The sequence below is a fragment of the Atractosteus spatula genome, chromosome 11, assembly GCF_055471065.1.
Source record: "Atractosteus spatula isolate fAtrSpa1 chromosome 11, fAtrSpa1.hap1, whole genome shotgun sequence".
Lineage (NCBI taxonomy): Eukaryota > Metazoa > Chordata > Actinopteri > Semionotiformes > Lepisosteidae > Atractosteus > Atractosteus spatula.
Window position 1 is genome coordinate 15162902 of NC_142716.1, and position 21029 is coordinate 15183930.

The 21029-nt window shown below is 40.9% G+C and overlaps 1 protein-coding gene across 1 annotated transcript in view; it reads left to right on the forward strand.

Moving 5' to 3' along the window:
* Positions 1-16981, forward strand: part of slc1a7a (solute carrier family 1 member 7a) — a 51749-nt gene extending 34768 nt beyond the window's left edge. The window contains exons 3-11 of the mRNA XM_088927366.1: positions 2953-3168; positions 8932-8974; positions 9548-9773; positions 10607-10706; positions 11025-11258; positions 13461-13655; positions 15317-15451; positions 16079-16178; positions 16733-16981. Coding sequence (XP_088783492.1) covers positions 2953-3168; positions 8932-8974; positions 9548-9773; positions 10607-10706; positions 11025-11258; positions 13461-13655; positions 15317-15451; positions 16079-16178; positions 16733-16981 — 1498 coding nt within the window. The remainder of the gene's footprint in view (positions 1-2952; positions 3169-8931; positions 8975-9547; positions 9774-10606; positions 10707-11024; positions 11259-13460; positions 13656-15316; positions 15452-16078; positions 16179-16732) is intronic.
* Positions 16982-21029: the final 4048 nt, after the last annotated feature.

The following is a 21029-nucleotide window of genomic DNA, read 5'->3' on the forward strand; positions in this document are numbered from 1 at the left end:
ATGATCCCCAAGACTTTTGGGAAAATACTCTGTGGACTGACGAGACAAAAGTTGAACTTTTTGGAAGGTGTGTGTCCCATTACATCTGGTGTAAAAGTAACACAGCATTTCAGAAAAGGAACATCATACCAACAGTAAAATATGGTGGTGGTAGTGTGATGGTCTGGGGCTGTTTTGCTGCTTCAGGACCTGGAAGACTTGCTGTGGTAAATGGAACCATGAATTCTGCTGTCTACCAAAAAATCCTGAAGGAAAATGTCCGGCCATCTGTTCGTGACCTCAAGCTGAAGCGCACTTGGGTTCTGCAGCAGGACAATGATCCAAAACACACCAGCAAGTCCACCTCTGAATGGCTTAAGAAAAACAAAATGAAGACTTTGGAGTGGCCTAGTCAAAGTCCTGACCTGAATCCGATTGAGATGTTGTGGCATGACCTTAAAAAAGCGGTTAAGGCTCGAAAACCCTCCAATGTGGCTGAATTACAACAATTCTGCAAAGATGAGTGGGCCAAAATTCCTCCACAGCGCTGTAAAAGACTCATTGCCAGTTATCGCAAATGCTTGATTGCAGTTGTTGCTGCTAAGGGTGGCCCAACCAGTTATTAGCTTTAGGGGGCAATCACTTTTTCACACAGGGCCATGTAGGTTTGGATTTTTTTTTCCCCTTAATAATAAAAACCTTCATTTAAAAACTGCATTTTGTGTTTACTTGTGTTATCTTTGTCTAATATTTCAATTTGTTTGATGATCTGAAACATTTCAGTGTGACAAACATGCAAAAAAAATAAGAAATCAGGAAGGGGGCAAACACTTTTTCACACCACTGTATACATAAGCAAGTTCTAAATGTTAATATAAAACAAAGCAAAGGTATGAAAAAAAATATTTCCTGAGGAGACTCTAAGGGTAAGATGCACTATTTTATTTGAAATATTTATTATCTATTAAATTTACTATTTAATCGATGCACTATTTTATATGCAGTAGCAGAAGAAAGAAAAAGAGGGCCCTGAGACTTTGTGAATAAAGCTCTGTGAGTGACTGTTTTAATGGTAATACTTCAATTGGCAAACAAAAATATCAGATTGACACTGACATTTTCATAACTGATCTGGTCCACTGGGACAAATCCCACTCTATTCCATGTGTTCCAAGGATGAACCATTTGGCTTCCAGGCTTTGAGGGCAGGCAGAGCGCTCGACTGTCAGAATGGGGGAAAACAGAGGGCTAAAAACGCATGATTACACGGATATCTTAAAATAAGATGATTTCACTGCAAAACCAATTCTGCAGATTGAAAATTGTTAGAGTGAAGATTCTGAAGGATCTTCTAGAAAACTCACGATCCTAGTCAGCTCCATACCTTGACTTTAATGATACAGGTGTAACGCACAGTTCTTTCCGGACCCTATGCGGACGACACAATCCGAAATAGTGAGGAAACACTGGGGGGGGAAAAGTCATGCAGGAATACGGGGATGAAAACAGGGGGGCGTGTCCATGCAGTGCTGGTGATCCGGGGAGGTGTGGCCGAGGCAAACAGTCCCAGACGAAGTCCAACGGAGAAACCAAAACGAAGCAAAAGCCCATGACCGGGTAATCCATCCAAAAACTAGGGAGCGGGAGCGGGAGCCATAACGGAGCCAGGCGCAACCAGGTCCCAGGCTCGCATGATGCAGAGATCAGATGCAGAGCCACGATTGGTGACTGCGTCTGGCTTTTAAAGGGAGAGGAAGGAGACTGGAACAAAGGGCAGGTGCGGGGAATAATACAAACGAGGAAGGGCTGGCGCGCCCTTAAGAGGAGGGGTTTGCGATCGTGACAACAGGCTCTTAATGGAAGGGCTAGCCCATGACAAAGCACTTATTTTGCCCATTCCTGGAGTCCAGAGCCCTAACCAGACTGAGTCTCAGAAACATCCTTCTAGTTTTTTACAAGGGCTTACAAAAACACAAGTTGCTGTACAAACAAAATCTGTGTACTGCTTTAAAATGTGTCTTGTCTTACAGAGATTCCTATTGCACTGCCTTGGAAGTCAGTTAACTTTTAGGATTTATACACATTATCGTATGATATATTACAGTGCGTTAAAGTCAATAATTAGTATTGTTAATAAATTGGTTAATGGCCAGATACCATTCAAAACTATTACTGACCTCCTGCTGAGTGCTACAAAATGCTGAACAGTTAGAAAAAAAAGGAATTTATTTAAAATTTGCTTTTATAGTGAGAAGAAGTTTTCTGCTATACAATGTTATGGATGCTGCTGAGTCATCCTAATAGTCCTGTTAGCTAAGCTCTTGCCACATGCACTACCTGTCCGGTCTCCCCTCCCCTCCGAGTTTGCCTGGGGTTGTGGCCCTGCCACAGCAGTGGCTCTTATTTACCTCAAATCTCCCACGGAAAAGCCTGCTGCTCACTCAGCAATCAACAGGGCCTTATTGGATCCCATTACCCAGCTAACTTAGCACATTTCAGCTATGCTTAAGCTCATTACTTTAACAGTCCCTATGGTTTCAGGCTGAATACTCCCTCTGTGCTCTGCATGTAGAGTGTTGTGCCTGAAGCTGCCAGCGGCAAAATGTTTTCCGATAGCAGAACTTAAACTGGTCTTTTGCATAATGTTACTGCGGTCCACGTTTATTTCATGATTGAATCGATCTTGCTATTCCATTTCTGTTTTGATCTGCTTGTTAATCCCGTGGTGAATGAGAAGGTCTGTTTATTTTTAATCTCCCCACTGTATTAAAGCTCTGCTTCCTTCCACGAGGGACTCAACATAACGGTCAAGCATCTTCTGGAATACATGCTGTTTTTTTAAGTACTGAAAATGCCTTTAAAGGTAACAAGATCAATATTAGCTGCAAGATAAGACCTTAGGATCTAGCTAAGATGAAACAGAGTTAGAAACCTTAACTGAGGTTTCTCCTTCTCCTTCTTTCTCCGGGTCAGTTTGATGTCAGGATTGGCAGCGCTGGACGCCAAGGCCTCCAGCAGACTGGGCATCATCACTATTTCCTATTACCTGTGGACCACTTTTGTGGCCGTTGTGGTGGGCATCATCATGGTGTCCATCATCCACCCAGGGGGCGCGGCGCAGAAGGAGAGCACAGAGGACAGTGGCAAGCCCATCATGAGCTCCGCCGACGCCCTGCTCGACCTGATCCGGTAAGAGAGAACTGTCTCCCTTCCTCCGCCACTAGGAGAATTAACCCCCCTCCTGCCCCAATAAGAGACACTGACCCCCTTCTGCCCCCTCCTGCCCCAGTAAGAGACACTGACCCCCCTCCTGCCCCAGTGAGAGACACTGACCCCACCTCCTACCCCAGTAAGACACTGACCTACCCCTCCTGCCCCAGTAAGACACTGACCTACCCCTCCTGCCCCAGTAAGAGACACTGACCAACACCTGCACCAGTAAGAGACACTGAAACCCACCTGCACCAGTAAGAGATCCTTGCATTGATTACTGCTTTTGTGTAGTACCTGTTCTGCTGTATTATTGTACTTCTACCTGTTCATACTGCAGAATACTTAAACAAAGAGAGCCAGGGGTTTTTAATGTTAATGGATTCTATGCTTGGATGCCTGGTGTTTACTGTATATAAAGTGGAATGTAACTTTAATTAGTCCATTTTAACTAATCCATGCTTATTTGTAAATTGCAGTAATATTGGTATACTAGAGTTGGTATACTAGAATAATGTTAAAAGCAAAATTATTTCCTTTCTTGCTATTAATTTAGTGAGGCTAGTAATGCAATACAAAAGCAAAGTTCTGGGACTAAATGTCTACGAAACTCGTATTGTATTGCTACAAGCTTTAATATCAGATGCTGCTGCGAAGTCAGTGTCTCGGGCTTTTTAGAACAAGTTACATAAAAAGAAAGTCAGTGTCTGCTGTTGCTAAGAAACAGACAGGTTGTGGCAAAGTATTTCTGGCTGGCCACTACATACGCACTACTTACTGAGAGTCATGGTCTTCTCAGTTAATACACCATGTGACTGGCTTTCCATCAGTTTGTGGTCAAATAGTTAATAAGGTTCTGTACGCAACAGTTATTGTTGTTTATTCCTCCTCTTTCCTGTATGCTGATCTCACAGTTCATGAGACTCACAGCTTCCTATGAATGGCTACATATAGAAAAACGTAGGCACAGATTATCGCCACATCAAGTTGTAAGGAGGTCATATCTCTAGTAACCTTTCCCCTTCAATCCAATTGAAGATCACATTTGTTGGTGGTATCTTAATAAGATTGGAAAGAGTGATAGTGAAAGTGCTTAAGATCAATGCTTCAGCCTTTTCTTAGATCCTTGGAGTACTATTATGTAAGGTACTATTTAAAGCAGGTAGAACTGACCTGCTTGTTACATTATTGCCCTTAGTGTCCACTTTAGTAGACTGCTGGAACGCATTTGGTTGCAACAGACTGGCAGTGGGCCAGACAAGGAGAGAGACAAGATTGTCTGTAGCAGGAACTGCTAACTAGAATCAGGAATTCAGGGAAAAACAGAGATTAAGTATTATTTTAAGGAGATACTGAAATAAATCAAAACTGTGCCACATTCTCACAGGAACTATATAGTGTGCTGGTGTTAAATTTCCATAGAGTCCCCCTCATCTTGTACAAGCTTTAGCAGAGTTACTATATAATAATTACAGATAACCTTAGAGTACATGTAAGCTAATTAGTGTCTGGGGACAGAGGCTCTTGTCCTTCAGCAGGTGCTCTAACAGGCTAGCAGGATCAGTTGTCTCAGAAGTCTCGGCGAGCCTGTACTTTGCTGGAATAGATTCACTCCAAGACATTGTGAGGATTTTGTAGTGTAGGCTTTGATGTCTCTGCCCAAAGTTGAATTAGGCATTGATGTCTCTGCCCAAAGTTGTCTGTCTGATACAATAAAATCATTAGACATAGGAAACACACATCTGATTCTGTAGATAATACTTTTCGTCTCAATGGCAAGCTGGGTGTCCAAGTAGTTTTGGCTTTGACATAATTACCATACAAAAACCTCCCGCAGAATACGATGACTAAGATTAAAAACCTTTTGGTTGGCCGTCTGCTCCAACCACCATAGCTCTATAGATTACTTGAGTAACTAGTGAGGTTAGGGGATATCAATCAGGCCTCAGTCTTTCAGGAATGACCATTCAGTTTATGACCAAATATACAGGGGATAAATATTACTCTATTAAGAGAAAAACGGATACAGAACAGGTAGGAGGATGTGCATGGCTTGTGTTTTTCCTTTTTCAAAGCACAGCTGTGCTTTGGATTGATTATAAATCTCATCTAGAGCAGTACCTCCTTTCAATTTGCCAGTAATACCCCTAGAATTAATTAGAAACATTGGGGTCAGTGTCCTGTTCTGTTACAGAAAAAAAACATTAGCCAGATTTTCTGCAATCTGAAAGAATACATGGATTAGAGAGTCAGTTTTACTGTTGCCTCATTCATTTTTCACTCAGACCCATAAACCACTGTGAAAGCTCTTAGATGTCAGACAACGTTTTACAAAAAACACCAGCTAATTTAATTTTTCTTTTTGGTGTTGAATGTTAGGACATTTCCAAGATTAATCTGCTGTTTTAATCCATTGCCTGGCTGTTCTTGCTGGGACAAAATCTTCAGAATGAGTCACTGCTATTTTATATTTGATACTGCAGGAGTGACACTTTAGTTTTAAATGTTTTTTTTCTGAAATATTAGCCATGGACCTCCAACCTTTACCGAACAAAATACAGCTGTGGTGCAATAAATATTCTGTAGAAACATGTTTCATGAGATGCTGAGGAAAGCAATAGAGAAGGTTCTATTTTCTTCAGTCACAATTCAGTCACAATTACTTGAGGGCTTAGTATCTTTTAGGTCACTTATATTCAAAGAAATGAATTGGATTTTCTTTAGTCCTTTTATTGTTGAGTAGTAAAAACATTCAATTTTTTCAATGTAGAACTCTTAAAGAAACACCTCAGAAACTAGTTAAAAATATTAAAATTATTTAATCAATTAAATAATTTGATAAACTATGTAACTCAGATCCCGGGTGAAACAAAAACCAAATGACACTAGGTTCTGTTTTGAATTTGAGACCCCTGGGAAAGAGCATGTGTGAGGCATCAGTTACAAAGTTTCTCTCATGTATCAGTGGTAAACTCACTGACAAAATTTATGATGAAAATGTTCGTCAACAAACTGCTTTTCATGTTAGTCAACAATGATGAAACTCTCACAAAAATAACCCACAATGATGATGCTGTAGACTAAATTGCTTTTGTTGGAGTAAATTAAGATGGGAAAAAATCACTTGTCTGACTTCAACTCTTGCAAAATGGAATTTTGTCATATAAGTTTCAGCTTTCACACATTTACTTTATGTCTGGCGAATAGCAGGCTGGCTGTAAGCAGTATATCTATGTGCTGGCTGGCAAGTATCGGGGTGTGCCATTTTCTTTCCTCTTCCCTTTTGTTTTGTAAATTGTATCAGTCTCTCACTTCCACATCCCATGTCATGTCATGATACTACTTTCTTGTAGTATTCCATGCTTTCAGCTGGAAGAAAAAGATCTAGAGTCTAGCAGTACTTCGTATACGAAGTGTACATCATAACCCTGTATGACAAGTTATGCAGTTATAGTTATTGGCAAGGGCTTAAGGAGTAAGATATTGTCTTTCCAGCGGGTCGAGATCTTTTAGAGAAGAGGTTATGGTCTTGGCTTGGAGATTGGGGTTTGATTCATGTTAGACCTCCCTACCCAATTAATGCAACATTGGTGTCAGCAGTGAAATTACTGTGGTTGCCGTGGGAGGTGTGGAGGCTTCCAGGCGGTTCAGCAGAATTGCAGCAGGACACACAGTAGTGTCTGAGCTTGATCAGCTGTGGTTACAGCAGAGAATCGCCTTTAGCAAGTGGCATGGGACAGGGGCAGTGTAATGGAAACACTCTAGAGGGTGACAAGGGGAGAGAGATTCCTTCTCGTCAGCATGTTATGTCCTTTTGGCAATGAACTATGTGTTTATCCTGGAAGCTGGAAACCTGGATTTGATTTACTTTTGGATCTACCCGCATCTTAAGCATTACAATGCAGCTTCCCTAGCGTACAATGTCCTAATACATGACTCCTGTGAGTATTTTTTCAGGGATATGCATGTGTTTGCTGTGAGGAAGGTTCCTGCAGAGTGTAGGGGTGGACTCTGGGTGGACAGGTGCTTGTAGTGTGATTGTAAGTACTCGGCCTCTCCTCTGGATAATGCTAGTCCCAGCAGGGTACGCAAGGTAATGAGGGTTAAGCTCTGTAACTTCTTATGCCAAAGACCTGACCCTTTTGTATGGAAGCTAAGACGCTTGCATGGAGAGCACAAGGTTACAGCTGGCATGCTGTGTGTTTCTCCAGAGGCACAGGAAGCTCACGTCCTTTGAAAAATTAAACAGATAAGCGAATGAGACACCTGCATCTGCTCTATAGGGAAAATAGGAACTTTGCAAGTATTTTTCCCTTCGGGTCCTACGTTGTCATGAGCACATTAAAATAACATTTATTGAAGGACCTACCACCAGTATGCCTCAGCATGTCCAGTACTATCTGAAAGTAGCTTGAATAAAGTCAGAACCTCGAGCGAAATCATTTTGACTTCAGCCCAGCAACAAGTGCTAGGGAGGGCTAAATTTAGCTAGTAGATTTAGAGCTTACAAAAATGCAAAATAAAATCTGCAAAGCTATGTAATACCCAGAATATTTGGAAAAATCTAATTAAAAGTAATTTACTCTTGTATCCCTTGAGAACTAGTTGATTTCTAAGAAAGGGCTGCCTTAAACTTAAACTGCCTGTTATTTTTCTCAAATATTCTTACATTATGTCTGTTTCTGTGTGCTTGTAACCAATCTTACTTTTGATGTGGAATGCCCCTGAAATGCAGATATTCTCAGTCCTTATGGAGAATGTTTATTTAATTTGTTTTTTGCTTCAGTGTTTAATCAGTGCTATTTTTGTATCTTCCTGTAATAACATTACAAACTAAAGAAATGGCTTGCAATACAGGTCCAAGGGCACTTGCTCCCGTGAGAAACAGCAACCATTCCAGCTTCTCTTGGCAGAGAGAGGTCACCTTGAATCCAAAACCTAAACGAAAACAGAGTAAAAGAAATTAATATCCCAGATATTCACACAGGGATTAACATACTGTATCTTCTAACATTAACATATTTAGCTATTCAAGCCCTGAAGTGCAGTACCAAAACCATCATTGTGTTTTCAAGCTTGATAAGAATTTACAAAGTTTAATTTGATTAGACATTTTAAAGTTCACCATGTTTTCTCAATCTGATACCGCACAATTTATTGGAATTACATGGCTCACCCTAGTTCATCTCATAACTCTGCCAACCTAGGTTGCTATTTTTATTATTTGGTACCACTTTCCATTTCCAGTCACATCTGTATTGACTTGTAGTTCCAGTGTTTACCATATTTTTTAAAATACGGTTAATACTGCATTAAGACAATACACAACGTCCTAGACTAGGAATTTATCTACACATGACAGGTGTGGGTAAAGTCTTATTTTATCTGTTTAGTATGAGAAACATAAGAACATTTGCCTGTGTTATTTTAAATCCTAAACTGCTAGGGATTTTCTTCACAAAAGCTTGTAATAGCAATTTCTAATTATTAGGTAATATTATACATCAACCAGTAGAAGCAAATTTATGGGACTGGATTGTAATGAGACATGATTTCATATAAAATACTTTTCCAGCAGGGTCAAATTGTGAAGGCAGAATGACCGAAGAGCATAATCAGGATTGCTTACAAGCACCATCAAGTTTCAGTGCGTGGAAAAACACAGGCCTTTCCTAGTCTGATTTAAAAATGTTCAGGCTCTCTTTCATTCAGATGAGTTACAAATATTCTCTTCTTTTTCAGCAACATGTTTCCGTCAAACCTGATTGAAGCGACTTTCAAACAGGTGAATCCTAATTCATTCAATGTTTTCCATCAAAAGGTTTTTGTATGATTAAATTATTTAAAGAGCAGTCTTTAAAAGGCATCTGTAGAAGACCTACAGTACATTAAAATGGCAGGTGGTAGCAATGCACGTGAAAGGAAGGTTGATGTTGCTGTCCACTGACTTCAGGGAGTTGATGAATAAGTTGGAAAATCTCCCCTTGCTTGCAGGGCCATCTCTTGATACTGATATATGATCTTTTGTCTCAGTTTGATTCCTTACAATCAATTTGAAAAAGTGTGTGATTGGTGGCTGACTCTATTTGACTGGAACATTTTATACTGTTTTGATTTTACATCTTTGCTATGTCATGAATACTGTCGTGCAAAAGCATCACAGTTTTTGATGCACTGAATCTGTGTGAGGGGGTCACATTCCTTTCCTGAAGACGAGATAAGACTTGGGGGTTATCCAGTGTGTCCTAGTTCAAGTGATCACCGGGAGGTTTAAACAAACTCGATAGGGACTGTGTGCTGACACAAAGACTTGCGTGCCTTCCCCTCATGCAGTTCTTCTTGTGTCCCACCCTCGCAGTACCAAACCAAGATCACGCAAATCATGAAGTCGCCCAAGTCAGCCGCCATGACTGAAAGCACCACCCGCAGGATTCTCATCTATGGGATCCAGGACGACAATGGCACAGACATCCAGAACTTCTCCCTGGATCTTACACCCCCTCCTGATGTCATTGTCCGCTCACTCCCCGGCAGCAACGAAGGCATGAACGTGCTGGGGATTGTCATCTTCTCGGCCACCATGGGTAACTACGTCTGGCTGGCTTTCCTTCATACAACATGACACAGCAGCAGTAGAGCATGCAAAACACAGAGAGATTTTCATTTATCATTTAGGAAGAATATTTATCTATCCATGTTCTAACCACTTCATTCAATTCAGTGTTGCAGGTCACCAAAGTGAAACTTAGAAAGCAAGGCTGGGTACACTCTGGATGGGACACCAGTCCATAGCAGGCACACGCAGACACAAAAGTGTACACTCACACCATGGCCAATTTTCCCAGACGTCAACTAACCTACCAGTATGTTTTTGGACTTTGGAAGGAAATCAGAGCACTCAGAAGAAACCCACATAAATGCTGGAAGAAAATACAAACTCCATGCAGCTAGCATGCTAGGTCCAGAAGTGAACCCAGGGCCTCAGCACTGCAAGGAAAGGATGCTAAGCATTGTGCCACCATGCTGCCCAGGATGAATATTTTCTAGTGACACCTTCAACAAACTAACCAATTGAACTTCCCAGCCCAGCCTGCTCAATGGTCTGTTCCATTGATTAGAAACAAGAAAGCATATGCAAAGACAATTCTTCATTTTAAGCACAGGTTTATAATGCAACTGTCACATGAGTAAAAACATTCTGATACTGTTTTTTTGTTGCTATTACCAACCTTTTGAAGTATCTTATTAAATCCACTTCTTGTTGGTGCATCACTACACCAGCAGGTATTGTTTCAGGAAAATCCTTCAGTCGTATGAGAGAATTGACAAGTTTTATTGACTACACATTTTCTTTAGTGTTGAAAACGAATCATCCATCTGTATATGCAACTAAGAAGCTGGGTCTCTGTGTCCACAGGATTAATGCTGGGGAGAATGGGACCAAATGGGAGCCCTCTCGTCAACTTCTGCCAAAGTCTGAATGAAGCTGTCCTGAAAATTGTAGCCATAGTTATCTGGTAGGTTCTTGGAACAATAGTGTACAGCCCAGCCACCATCAAAGGCAATGAATGTTGATAAATCATAACTCTGTCCAGGGGTGTCAAAGTGCAGTGGAACACTTGACAAAAGGTTCTAAACTAAATCAGATCACATTAAGAACTTACCAAAATGATAGAGAACATATCATCTTTTGGAGATATGTAGAGATATTTCTGAAAAAAAAAGACAACTGAATTACTTTTTGAGAAAGAGGTTTATCTCCATGAGACTTTAAAAAACATGTTAAAAACAAGACGTAGTTGAGACTCTTTTTTTCTCTGTTTTGTGTTGTCTAGGTACTTTCCCTTCGGCATCGTCTTCCTGATTGCTGGAAAGATCCTGGAGATGGATGACCCTTCAGCCATTGGTAAAAAACTGGGCTTCTATGCCATCACAGTGGTGCTGGGGTTGGTGCTACACGGCCTCTTCATCCTCCCCTGCATGTACTTCTTCATCACCAAGAAGAACCCCATTGTCTATATCCGGGGAATCCTGCAAGCGCTTCTAATTGCCCTGGCCACCTCCTCCAGGTACTGCCTCCTGACAGAAAGCTATCACTTTCTCCCTGTCTGTTGGCAAAGAGTCTTTTGTACTCTCCAAACAGGTTTTGATTTTAAACATGTGAAAAGAAGAATCATTTGAATTACACACAGATGTGCGTATTTGTTTAAAGAATACATTCTTCCTTTTATAGACATGCACATGTTTTTGTTTGAAAGGAACAGCCTGAAGATTTGTTGTGGACTAGTATTTGCATGTCTGATGAATGGCTTCACGTACAGAGTCCATAACAGAGTTCTTGAGGGCTCCTGAGCAACCCAGCCCAGTTATGGTGCTCGTTAATAGCAGAGATTGAGGCCTAAACCTGTGCAGTGACCCTCAGCTAACTATGACCAGTATGGAATTGCCTGGTTGCAGCCGGAGCTGAATGAGTTTGAACTGGCTAGGGTTTCTTTGGCTTCCTATGCAGCAGTGACCCCTGGGATTTGTTTGGACCTGCAAGCTTACAGTGTTTTTAGGGAGAGTCACATCACCCCTCCAATCCATGGTAAATAGAAAGGCACTTGTGTGCTTCAGTGGGTTAAATGGCTCCACTGTGCATGTGTCAGAGGAAAGTGTGCACATTCTTCACACCCCCATACTTGTACAAAGGTCATCTTCAGCCAAGGAGATTAACAATTGACCATTCAAAATTTGGACAGCATGTAAAATAAATGTGGCTTTCAGTTTAGGGAAAAAAATGTGTATTATCCTCTCAGGCATTCATATGAATGGAGTCAATTAAACGTACAATGCAGATATAATTTCTCGCCATTTTATTTTAATTTCAGATGTTCCACAAGAATTCAATATAATTGTTTATCCAGAACCACAGCACCACGTGGAATTTTTTTGTGCATTCTGAACAAACCTTCACCAAAAAAATATTTGAACAGTCTTGTTCAGATTTTTTTACGAGGATGATTAAAATCTCCTTTTCTGACCACCCTGAAGTGTTAGATGAAACACATAATCTTTATACACTTCCTTTTGAGTTGTGCATTTTTTCTAGACGCATTGTTTAATCTCTGGAGTTGTGAGGATCAGAAACCATCTGGTTGCTATTGAACGAAATGTGAAACTGGGAAAAGCACTGTGGTAAGGACACTGCCCCACTGTGTTAACTGGAATTGTATCCCGCAACATCTGGGCAGTTTGGATTAAACTCTGGCCCTGAAGAGAAGCCTAGGGACAGAGCAGGAGGAAAATTTTGTCAGCAATAAAAATGAACACTTACAGTATATACTATATAGCACTCTTTAGAGCTGGATTGCAGTAATTTACTTGCAATTACTGTCACACACTATTTAAAAAACACTTCAATGTGAATCATAAAAGTAGAGTATATGATTCTCATAACTACCCAAGAAAAGCACTCAAAGAGTGAGAAAGATAATTAGACAGCATTATGAAAAAACAGTGTAATTCAGATCACTTTCATACTTGGTGGCACTTACTGTAATGTCAGGAAAGGTAACAACTAAACAACTCCAGGGGTTGCTGGAGTCAATGCTAGAGAGCAATTTAGACAACAACCTAGATTCAGAAACGCCATCACAGGCACCACAACAGTCTCACTTCATCACACCTGCTGGACCTTCCTCCAAGGAAACCTAAGTAACCAATATAAATAATGATATGTACTGTATATGATAGTTTGAATGATTTTGACCAACTTGCAGGAGTGACATGATTAACCGTTTCATTTGAGACTATAAGAACCGACACACGTACGACCCCCCAAACTCCAGTCTCAAGTTTAAAAAAAAAGGATCCAATGAACTAGCAAGCATCATTATGAGCAATCTGTACAGTAGATTTTCTTTGTTTTCCTATTTTAACTGACAAGCGAACAGTTGCACAAACTGTCTAACAAAACTGTTCAGGAGCATTAAGATATTTGAGACACCTACCAGTCTGTATTCCTCTGCTATAACAGGTTTTGAGTTCAGGTGAAGGCTGAGATTAAGAGTACATTTTGAGCTAGGGTCAGCGCTGGAAGTAGGTAGGGTGTTAAGGTTGACAGATAGAGAAAGAGTTCAATTTAAGGTTCAGGCTAGGGGTCAAGGCTGGCACTGTGAGGGGAAATGCGGTGGTTCTGCAGTTGTAAACGCCAGCTCCATACTTCTTGGAGTTTTTTCTGCCTGTGAGAGTGTGATGACAATAGGAGTCTTGGCTGCCTCTCCCTGCAGCTCCGCCACGCTGCCTATCACCTTCAAGTGCCTCCTGGAGAACAACCACATTGACAGGCGCATCATTCGCTTCGTGCTGCCTGTGGGCGCCACTATCAACATGGATGGCACTGCGCTGTATGAGGCGGTGGCTGCTATCTTCATCGCCCAGGTCAACAACTACGAGCTGGACTTCGGCCAGATCATCACCATCAGGTAAGAGACACTGCAGTGGCGATTGCAATCAACACTGTTTTTATTACTTGCAGATCCAGTTTTGCTCATTTATTTTCAACAATTTATTTGAAAACAATTTTATTGATACTTAACAAATTAAATGTATTGTAGACTGTTGTTGTGAAGTTTGTATGGCCTTTGGTGACTGAACCTGATACACGGTTCCCTTTTGACCATTTATGTTAGGTAGGGCGGAGCGGTGGCTCTGTGGCTAAGGATCTGTGCCTGTGACTGGAAGGTTGCTGGTTCAAATCCCGTGGCCGGCAGAGGAATCCTACTCCGTTGGGCCCCAGAGCAAGGCCCTTAACCCTAACTGCTCCAGGGGTGCCGTACAATGGCAGACCCTGTGCTCTGACTCCAAGCTTCTCTCCCTGTCTGTGTCTTCATGGAGAAAAGCTGGGGTATGCGAAAAGATGAATTCCTAATGCAAGAAATTGTATAGGGCTAATAAAGAAACATCATTATGTTAGGATCATTTGTTCATATAATTTGGATTCAGCATTCTTGGTTAACTATGGACATAATAAAAATATATCAAAATCTTGGCAGGCTTTAAAAATAATGAAAACAGAAAATTATTCATTCAGAAAAATGAAATGTACTTATAGTACCCATTTCCAAAAAACTTTGAAGAAGGAAATCTCTTACGGGTGAGAGTAGTGCTTTCAATGGCTGTATTAATTCCCCAGTCCTCTTGTGAGTTTGAGTGAAAAATTAGTAGTTAATCTGTGGGGAAATGATCTAATAGTTTATTTTATCTTGAAAACTAGAAGTGACAGTGTACCCACTCAAGAGATAACATTCTGAACAAAAATGTTGTGAGGTCAATTAAGTTTTTGCCGGTAAAAAAGACAGACAAACTGTATAATACGTGTTGATTTATAATCATTTTGGATGAGACATTAAACCAAGGTCATGATCACTTGGTCATTGAAAATCGCCATGGCACTGTTGATAGGAATAGGGGTGTTAACTCAGGTGTCCTGTCTGAAGTCCATTCTGGGTTGACACTATCTGGCCTCCATACAGTTTCCTCTTAATTCAATTGATGAAGTGGTTTCTCAGTTTTCCACCTGATCTGCTGTATGGTGAGGCTGCTGATGTTTCATGGCTAATATCAGCACATTGGACATTGCTCCTCAGTGATGGATATATAGTAGGAGATGCAGGGTCGAGCAGTTTTGGGATCTTTTCGGATTTAAGTTTTCTCCCATCCCCCCAATCATGTCAGAATCATTTTCCCATTGTGTCATTTTTGCTGTTGTATCAGATACAGCTCTTTCTCTCCATGCAGCAGCAGTATCAAAACATGCATGGGTTAAGGACATCTGTGGAATCGTGCAAGGTTTCGCTTCTGCTGACTTCAGAGATTATGAATAATCTTTCAAACTTTCCACATCTGGGAAACACCTGGGTCTGTCCACACACATCTGGGGGAAAGAAGGGGAATGGAAATGATAAACAGTCACGTGTTTCTGATATTTTTCTGCCTGTAGTCACTTGACTGAAACTGTTTTATGAAAAACAAGCCAATCTGGGGATGAGTGTCAAGAGACAGCCATTTAAAAGAGTAGGATGTTTTCACAATAACAGAAAATACAAATATTAAAGACATTTCTTTTATCATTACTACTACAAAGCATCACCGCCACAGCAGCCAGCATTGGAGCGGCAGGGATCCCTCAGGCTGGACTGGTTACCATGGTGATTGTGCTAACATCTGTGGGATTGCCTACTGATGACATTTCCCTCATCATCGCTGTGGATTGGGCACTGTAAGTATATCTTTCACACTGGTGCAGCCTCTGGCCTTTTTATTTTGGCTGTAAACTTATGAACTCTTAAACTCTACTTCTGTCAAACTTATTGGTGGAAAATGTCTCAAACTTACATAAACAACTTTCTGAATGTGCAAGTATATGAGTCAGTAAATGTCTGCTTGTAAAGCTTAAATATTGAAGAGCCTCAATGTTCATAAGTACCAAGAGCCTAACAGATGATCACGCTCTGCACAATTTCCTGCACGTCATATATTAATCTCTGTCTCAGATCCCACACACAGTATGACATGCTCTAGCTGGCCCTCCTTTAGTCAGTGTGAGTGATAGTAAGCTTTTTAATTTGCTCTTTTGAGATGCTGGCAGTGGTTTGCAGGGTCAGACAGGGCAGGTTGAGTTCAGTGAGAAGGATCTTCTGCAACTTTAGCCAACCATTTTAGTATTACAAAATCTAATTAAGAAGAAAAATACAGTCTTATCATACAAACAACACACTGCCCGCCAAAAATAACAACTCACATTCATTTACCATAGAGCTAATCCACTTCTGAATTGTTTCTAAACTAACCAGACTGCTGAAGTTCATCAACTAGGTGATTTACATAAGTCCTTCCTGTTCTCTAGTGACAGATTCAGAACCATGATCAATGTGATGGGCGACGCCCTGGCTACAGGCATCATGGCCCATATCTGCCGGAAAGACTTTAACAAGGAAGGGGATGAGGTGAGGCCCATATTTCTCCTAGATAATGCTCTTTAGCCAGAGTTTTACATGACGCCTTTAAAAAACAGCAAAGTTTCTATGCTCCAGGGGTTAATGCAGAGGAGAATGGGCACAAATGGCTAGCCTGTGGTCTGAATGAAGCTGTCCTGAAGAAGCTCTACTATATAGCAGAACTGTAGGAGGTTTTCAAAATTTCATAGCAGAACAACTGTAGCACTGTAGCATAATACTCTGTAATTAATAGCATGATTCATAATGGCTCTCTGAATGTAAGTGCTATTAGGTGACACTTTATATAAGGGGGTTGCATATATTCATTTATAATTTCTTCATAGCCTGTAATATTTTAACAAATCGTGGCAACAGCGGCAATCATCTGGTAGGAAATTTCCTCTGTGAAAGAAAATAAATAACATTTTAAGAATCCAAAAATCCAATTTTGTCTCATACATAAATGTTGTAGCAAAGCATAAATGGCTTTTCACATCTTGGGCATTTGTCAAGTGTCACTAGGAAGCCCTAGACTACAGCGATCCCTTTCTCCTCCCCATCAGGTGCCACTGATCTGCGAGACAAAGCCCATGATCAGCATCCAGCAGCTGATGGCCTACCAGAAGAACGGGTGCTTCCAGCCCCCCCTGGGCGGCAAGCTGGAGCATGTGCCCCCCGACGTGGCCCGCCTCATGCAGCTGGAAGAGGGCGTGCGGCCAGAGAAGAAGAAAGTGCAGCAGCAGCTGCCGCCGAAACGCGCCGAGAAAGACCACTGCGCCATTGACATGAACGGACTGGAGACCAATGTATAGGTGCTGCCAAGGCAGAGACTACAATTCACGAGCAACACCCATGGGAGAATTCTGTCATGTGCTTTTTTTTTCACTCCAGTTTCTCTCAATTTTGTATTATTATTTTTTTTTTGCTTTTTGTACAAGCGCACTGCATTGTCACATGCTTGCATGAGGCTGGGTGTCTGTGTGTGTGTGTTGGGTGAGAGTATTTCTTGGGAAGGCAGAGACAAATTTCAGAACAAGAGGAGGTCACTTGGCCCTTCTAGTTGGTTTTCTTTCGCTAGAAGCAAATCGCAGCATCTGCTCTTGTTGGCCACAGAGATGAGAGAACCAGAGCGACTGTCTGTTTGGGAAAGAGAGCTCAGCTAGACCTGCTCTTGTCACTGGCTGGTGGAGATGAAGAGTTATGAACAAGAAGTTCAAGACATTCAGCTCTCAGAGTTCTCTTCACTCAGGTCAAAGGCATACTTAACGGAAGGCAATGGTAGGAGGTACTACAGAAACATCATTGTCTTTTGGTTCTCCAAATCCATTGTGCAGCTACAGTACTGGTCAGAGTCACATGCAATCAGAATTCACTGTGTTCTGCTTCCTCTTGCCCGATGTTGTCTACGATGTCTCAGGGTCTCCATAACAAATGCTCTTTTATTGCTGTTGTGGGTGATGTGGTCTTGTTATGTGCGCAGGTGTGAGAGTACCATCAGTGTGTGTGTGGATGTGGATGACCAAGCTGGTTTACATTACCATTCCTGAGTGCACTGTCCCTGTTTGAACACCCCTGTTTTGAGCCAACCTGGACTACCTACAAACAGAAAGTGCAGACTATTTTGTTCTCCTTGATGCTACTGCATTTTCTGCCCTTTTGGTTTTTGTTTTATAGGTTTTCTTATTTAGCTTTTTTGCTCCCACTGGAAACAAGAACCCTGGAACAAAGCACACATCTGCAGATGCCAGAACCTAATGTCAGGGAGTGTGCCCCAGAAATTTTTGAACACCCACACTGCCTGCAGGCTCCTTCATTGTATAGATCTCATCTTTCTCTGTCATTGTCTGTCTTTTTTTGCATGACTTTTTTATTACTTTATACCCCAGTGTCTGACAGATTTTGCAGTTTAAGCTTCAGGAATTCTTTCAAATTATTTCCTGCACAAGCTCAGAAAAGAGGAATGCCCAAACACAAACACATGGGATAAACAGTATAGATTTTGCATACAGTGGTATCATATTTATGGGATGTCGTTTTTTTTGCACTGGATCTACAATGCATGGAGGAATACCACTTTTCTCACCTACACAGACTGGGTAAGAGGTGACCACTAGCCCATCAGAGGATATTGTTGGACAGAGATAAAACAGACTCTGCCTTGGATCCATAATTCCCTGAAGATGGCTAGTCTGTGGTCTTCACTATTGTCCCAGAAGGTAGTGTATTCCCTTCAGTTATTCTACCTTCCTACACATGCTGCAGTGTCGATAGCCCAATTTTATTTTTTTTCCTTTATTATTAGTGTATTGTTTTATTATCACTGTTCATGAACTTACAGAATCTGCTGTGCTTGGTGTGACAGAGCACTCACACTTTTCAGTACTGGAGCTGGATGATTATTATAAGGTGGACTGACCCAAATAACTCGAAGTTTTGCAGTTCACCTACTAAATAAATATTCAGTTCAGTAATGCCTTGGATTAAAGCTCTTGTAGAAATGTGACAATTCTACAATTCGTATAGAAATTTTTCTGCCTCGTTTAAAGACAAGTCAATTAACTTTTTTGTCATAAGCTACGCAATATTTTCAAAACTTGTGTAACAATTCCAGCGACTACATTCTGCAATCACTTGTATTTAAAATTAGCCAACTGAACAAATTCAAAATGTCCCTCTTTAAATATCTATATTATAAAAAGAAATTCAAGTCAGCTAGTTTTGGTTACTTTGGTCTTCTGCAGTGCTAATTTTAAGATGCACCTAAACAGCTGGTTCAAATTATACTATTAATGTGAGAAAAAAAGAAAACCTCATAGTACTTCTTTACAATAGCAGATCTTACAGCACAATCCTTGACTACTTTCATTGATGGTTTAGCATTGTTATTTCAGAGATATTCTCCCTGACATTTAATCAATGTTGTATTTAACATCAGCTATACTTTAACATCACTTTATTAACCCTTTACAATTTCTTGCATTAGGAATTTGTCTTTTCACATACCCCAGCTTGCTCTCCATGAGACACAGACACACAAACAGAGAGAAGCTTGGGGTCAGAGCGCAGGGTCAGCCATTGTACAGCGCCCCTGGAGCAGTTGGGGTTAAGGGCCTTGCTCAGGGCCCCAACGGAGTAGGATTCCTCTGCCGGCTGTGGGATTTGAACCAGCAACCTTCCAGCCACAGGCACAGATCCTTAGCCTTAGCCACTGCTCCGCCCATAAACTAATAGCTGACCTTGAGGTGATTTGAACACGCAGCCTTCTGATCTGGAGTCAGACGCGCTACCGTTGCGCCACACCAAACAGCTTAATAAGCTACACTGATCAAGCTGATCTGTCAGGTCATTTAGGGAATCACAGGTATATTAAATTTGAGGTAATTGAAATTAACAGCAGCCCTCTCTCAAGGAAAAAGTAGTTATGTATTCTACTTGCTTTTAAGCCAACAAAGAACATATTCCCAAATGCAAAGCTATGAAAAAGAAGCTGACTTCATCATTCAGAACGTGCTGCCAAGTTGTTAAACTGAAATACAGCATTTCATCACCTTTTTATGCTCTAATTTCTAAAAAGAATACTGTCAAGTAAGCAAACATTTCTTTTACAAACTTTAACAGTGAGTGACTAAACTCCTTCTTAATGTTTGCCCAATGGTGCTGCTTGCCTTTCTTTATGTTTAGAAACTATTACTCAGAATCTAGCAATGTTGTTCTTTGTACCCTGTCAAAATGTTAGTCTTTCAAGGGCCATTAACTCCTGCCAGCAAACACACTGAATCTTGGTGACCTCTATACAGATCGTCTACTGGGAAGATCGTCTATTAATGCGAAGAAAGACAGAATGTACTCATGTATCCCAATTTCTTTGTGATGTGGGTCCACTTACAGGGCATACAGTATGTACAATACTCCATTGGGAGAGGTTTCTGGAACAGTGTGGCCAGAATTTACCAACTCTTATTCTCTGTGGACTGGCAAAACAAGAAGAAAAATCTTCTAATGATCCACTTCCTGAGTGTGCTGAACTCTAATGTCACCTTACTCCTACTCTGCCTTAAAGAAAAACAGCATGACAACAGCACAAAATCAAAGCGTGGGGAGCCACAAAATAAAGGGGTGACACTGCAGCCCAACACAACAGAACAGAAATATGCAGTGCTGCCAGTAAAGTCAAGAAAATCATGGGAAAACATGTTGGGGAAACAAACGGGGTATATGTAATTATAAAAAGTATATTGTAATTTGTATTTACTCTACAAACACTGTCTACGATTGCAGTGTCTCTTTTTTGTTCTTATCAAAAGCCATTGTTATTGTATCATCCAAAAAGTATTTAAAAAACATAAAACATCAATCATTTTGAACGAACACAAACATTTACTGATAGTACAAAAAACATTAAAGGTACTGTGGCATATAGGGTTCTTTTTTACATCATTTGCTTATTTACTGGGTTAGACATTCATTCTTTTCCTATTATTTGTCTGTGTGATGTGTCGGCTGAAGTTTGCAGAAATGCTCTATATATGAAGAAACGAACTCTCGGAGAAACTACCTCATGGAGTTCTCCTGCTCTTCAGAAGAACTTTTAGTTCAGACCTGTCATTAAAATTTGCATTTTTTTCCAGAATCGGGCTGACATTAAGTCTATATGTCCCGGGATCTGAAGGAACTATAGTTCTTGTCCATCTGTTTTATCTCTTCATTCCCAAAAGCAGTTGAAGTGAGGGCAATGTCTCCAAGGAGAATCATTTCAATAAACATGAATTCTGATTAAATAAAAAAGGTCAGTGAGTGATTCTCAGGCACTGGCCTCAGCTGTCAGGATACAACATGGCGTGAATCACCTAACTGAACCCT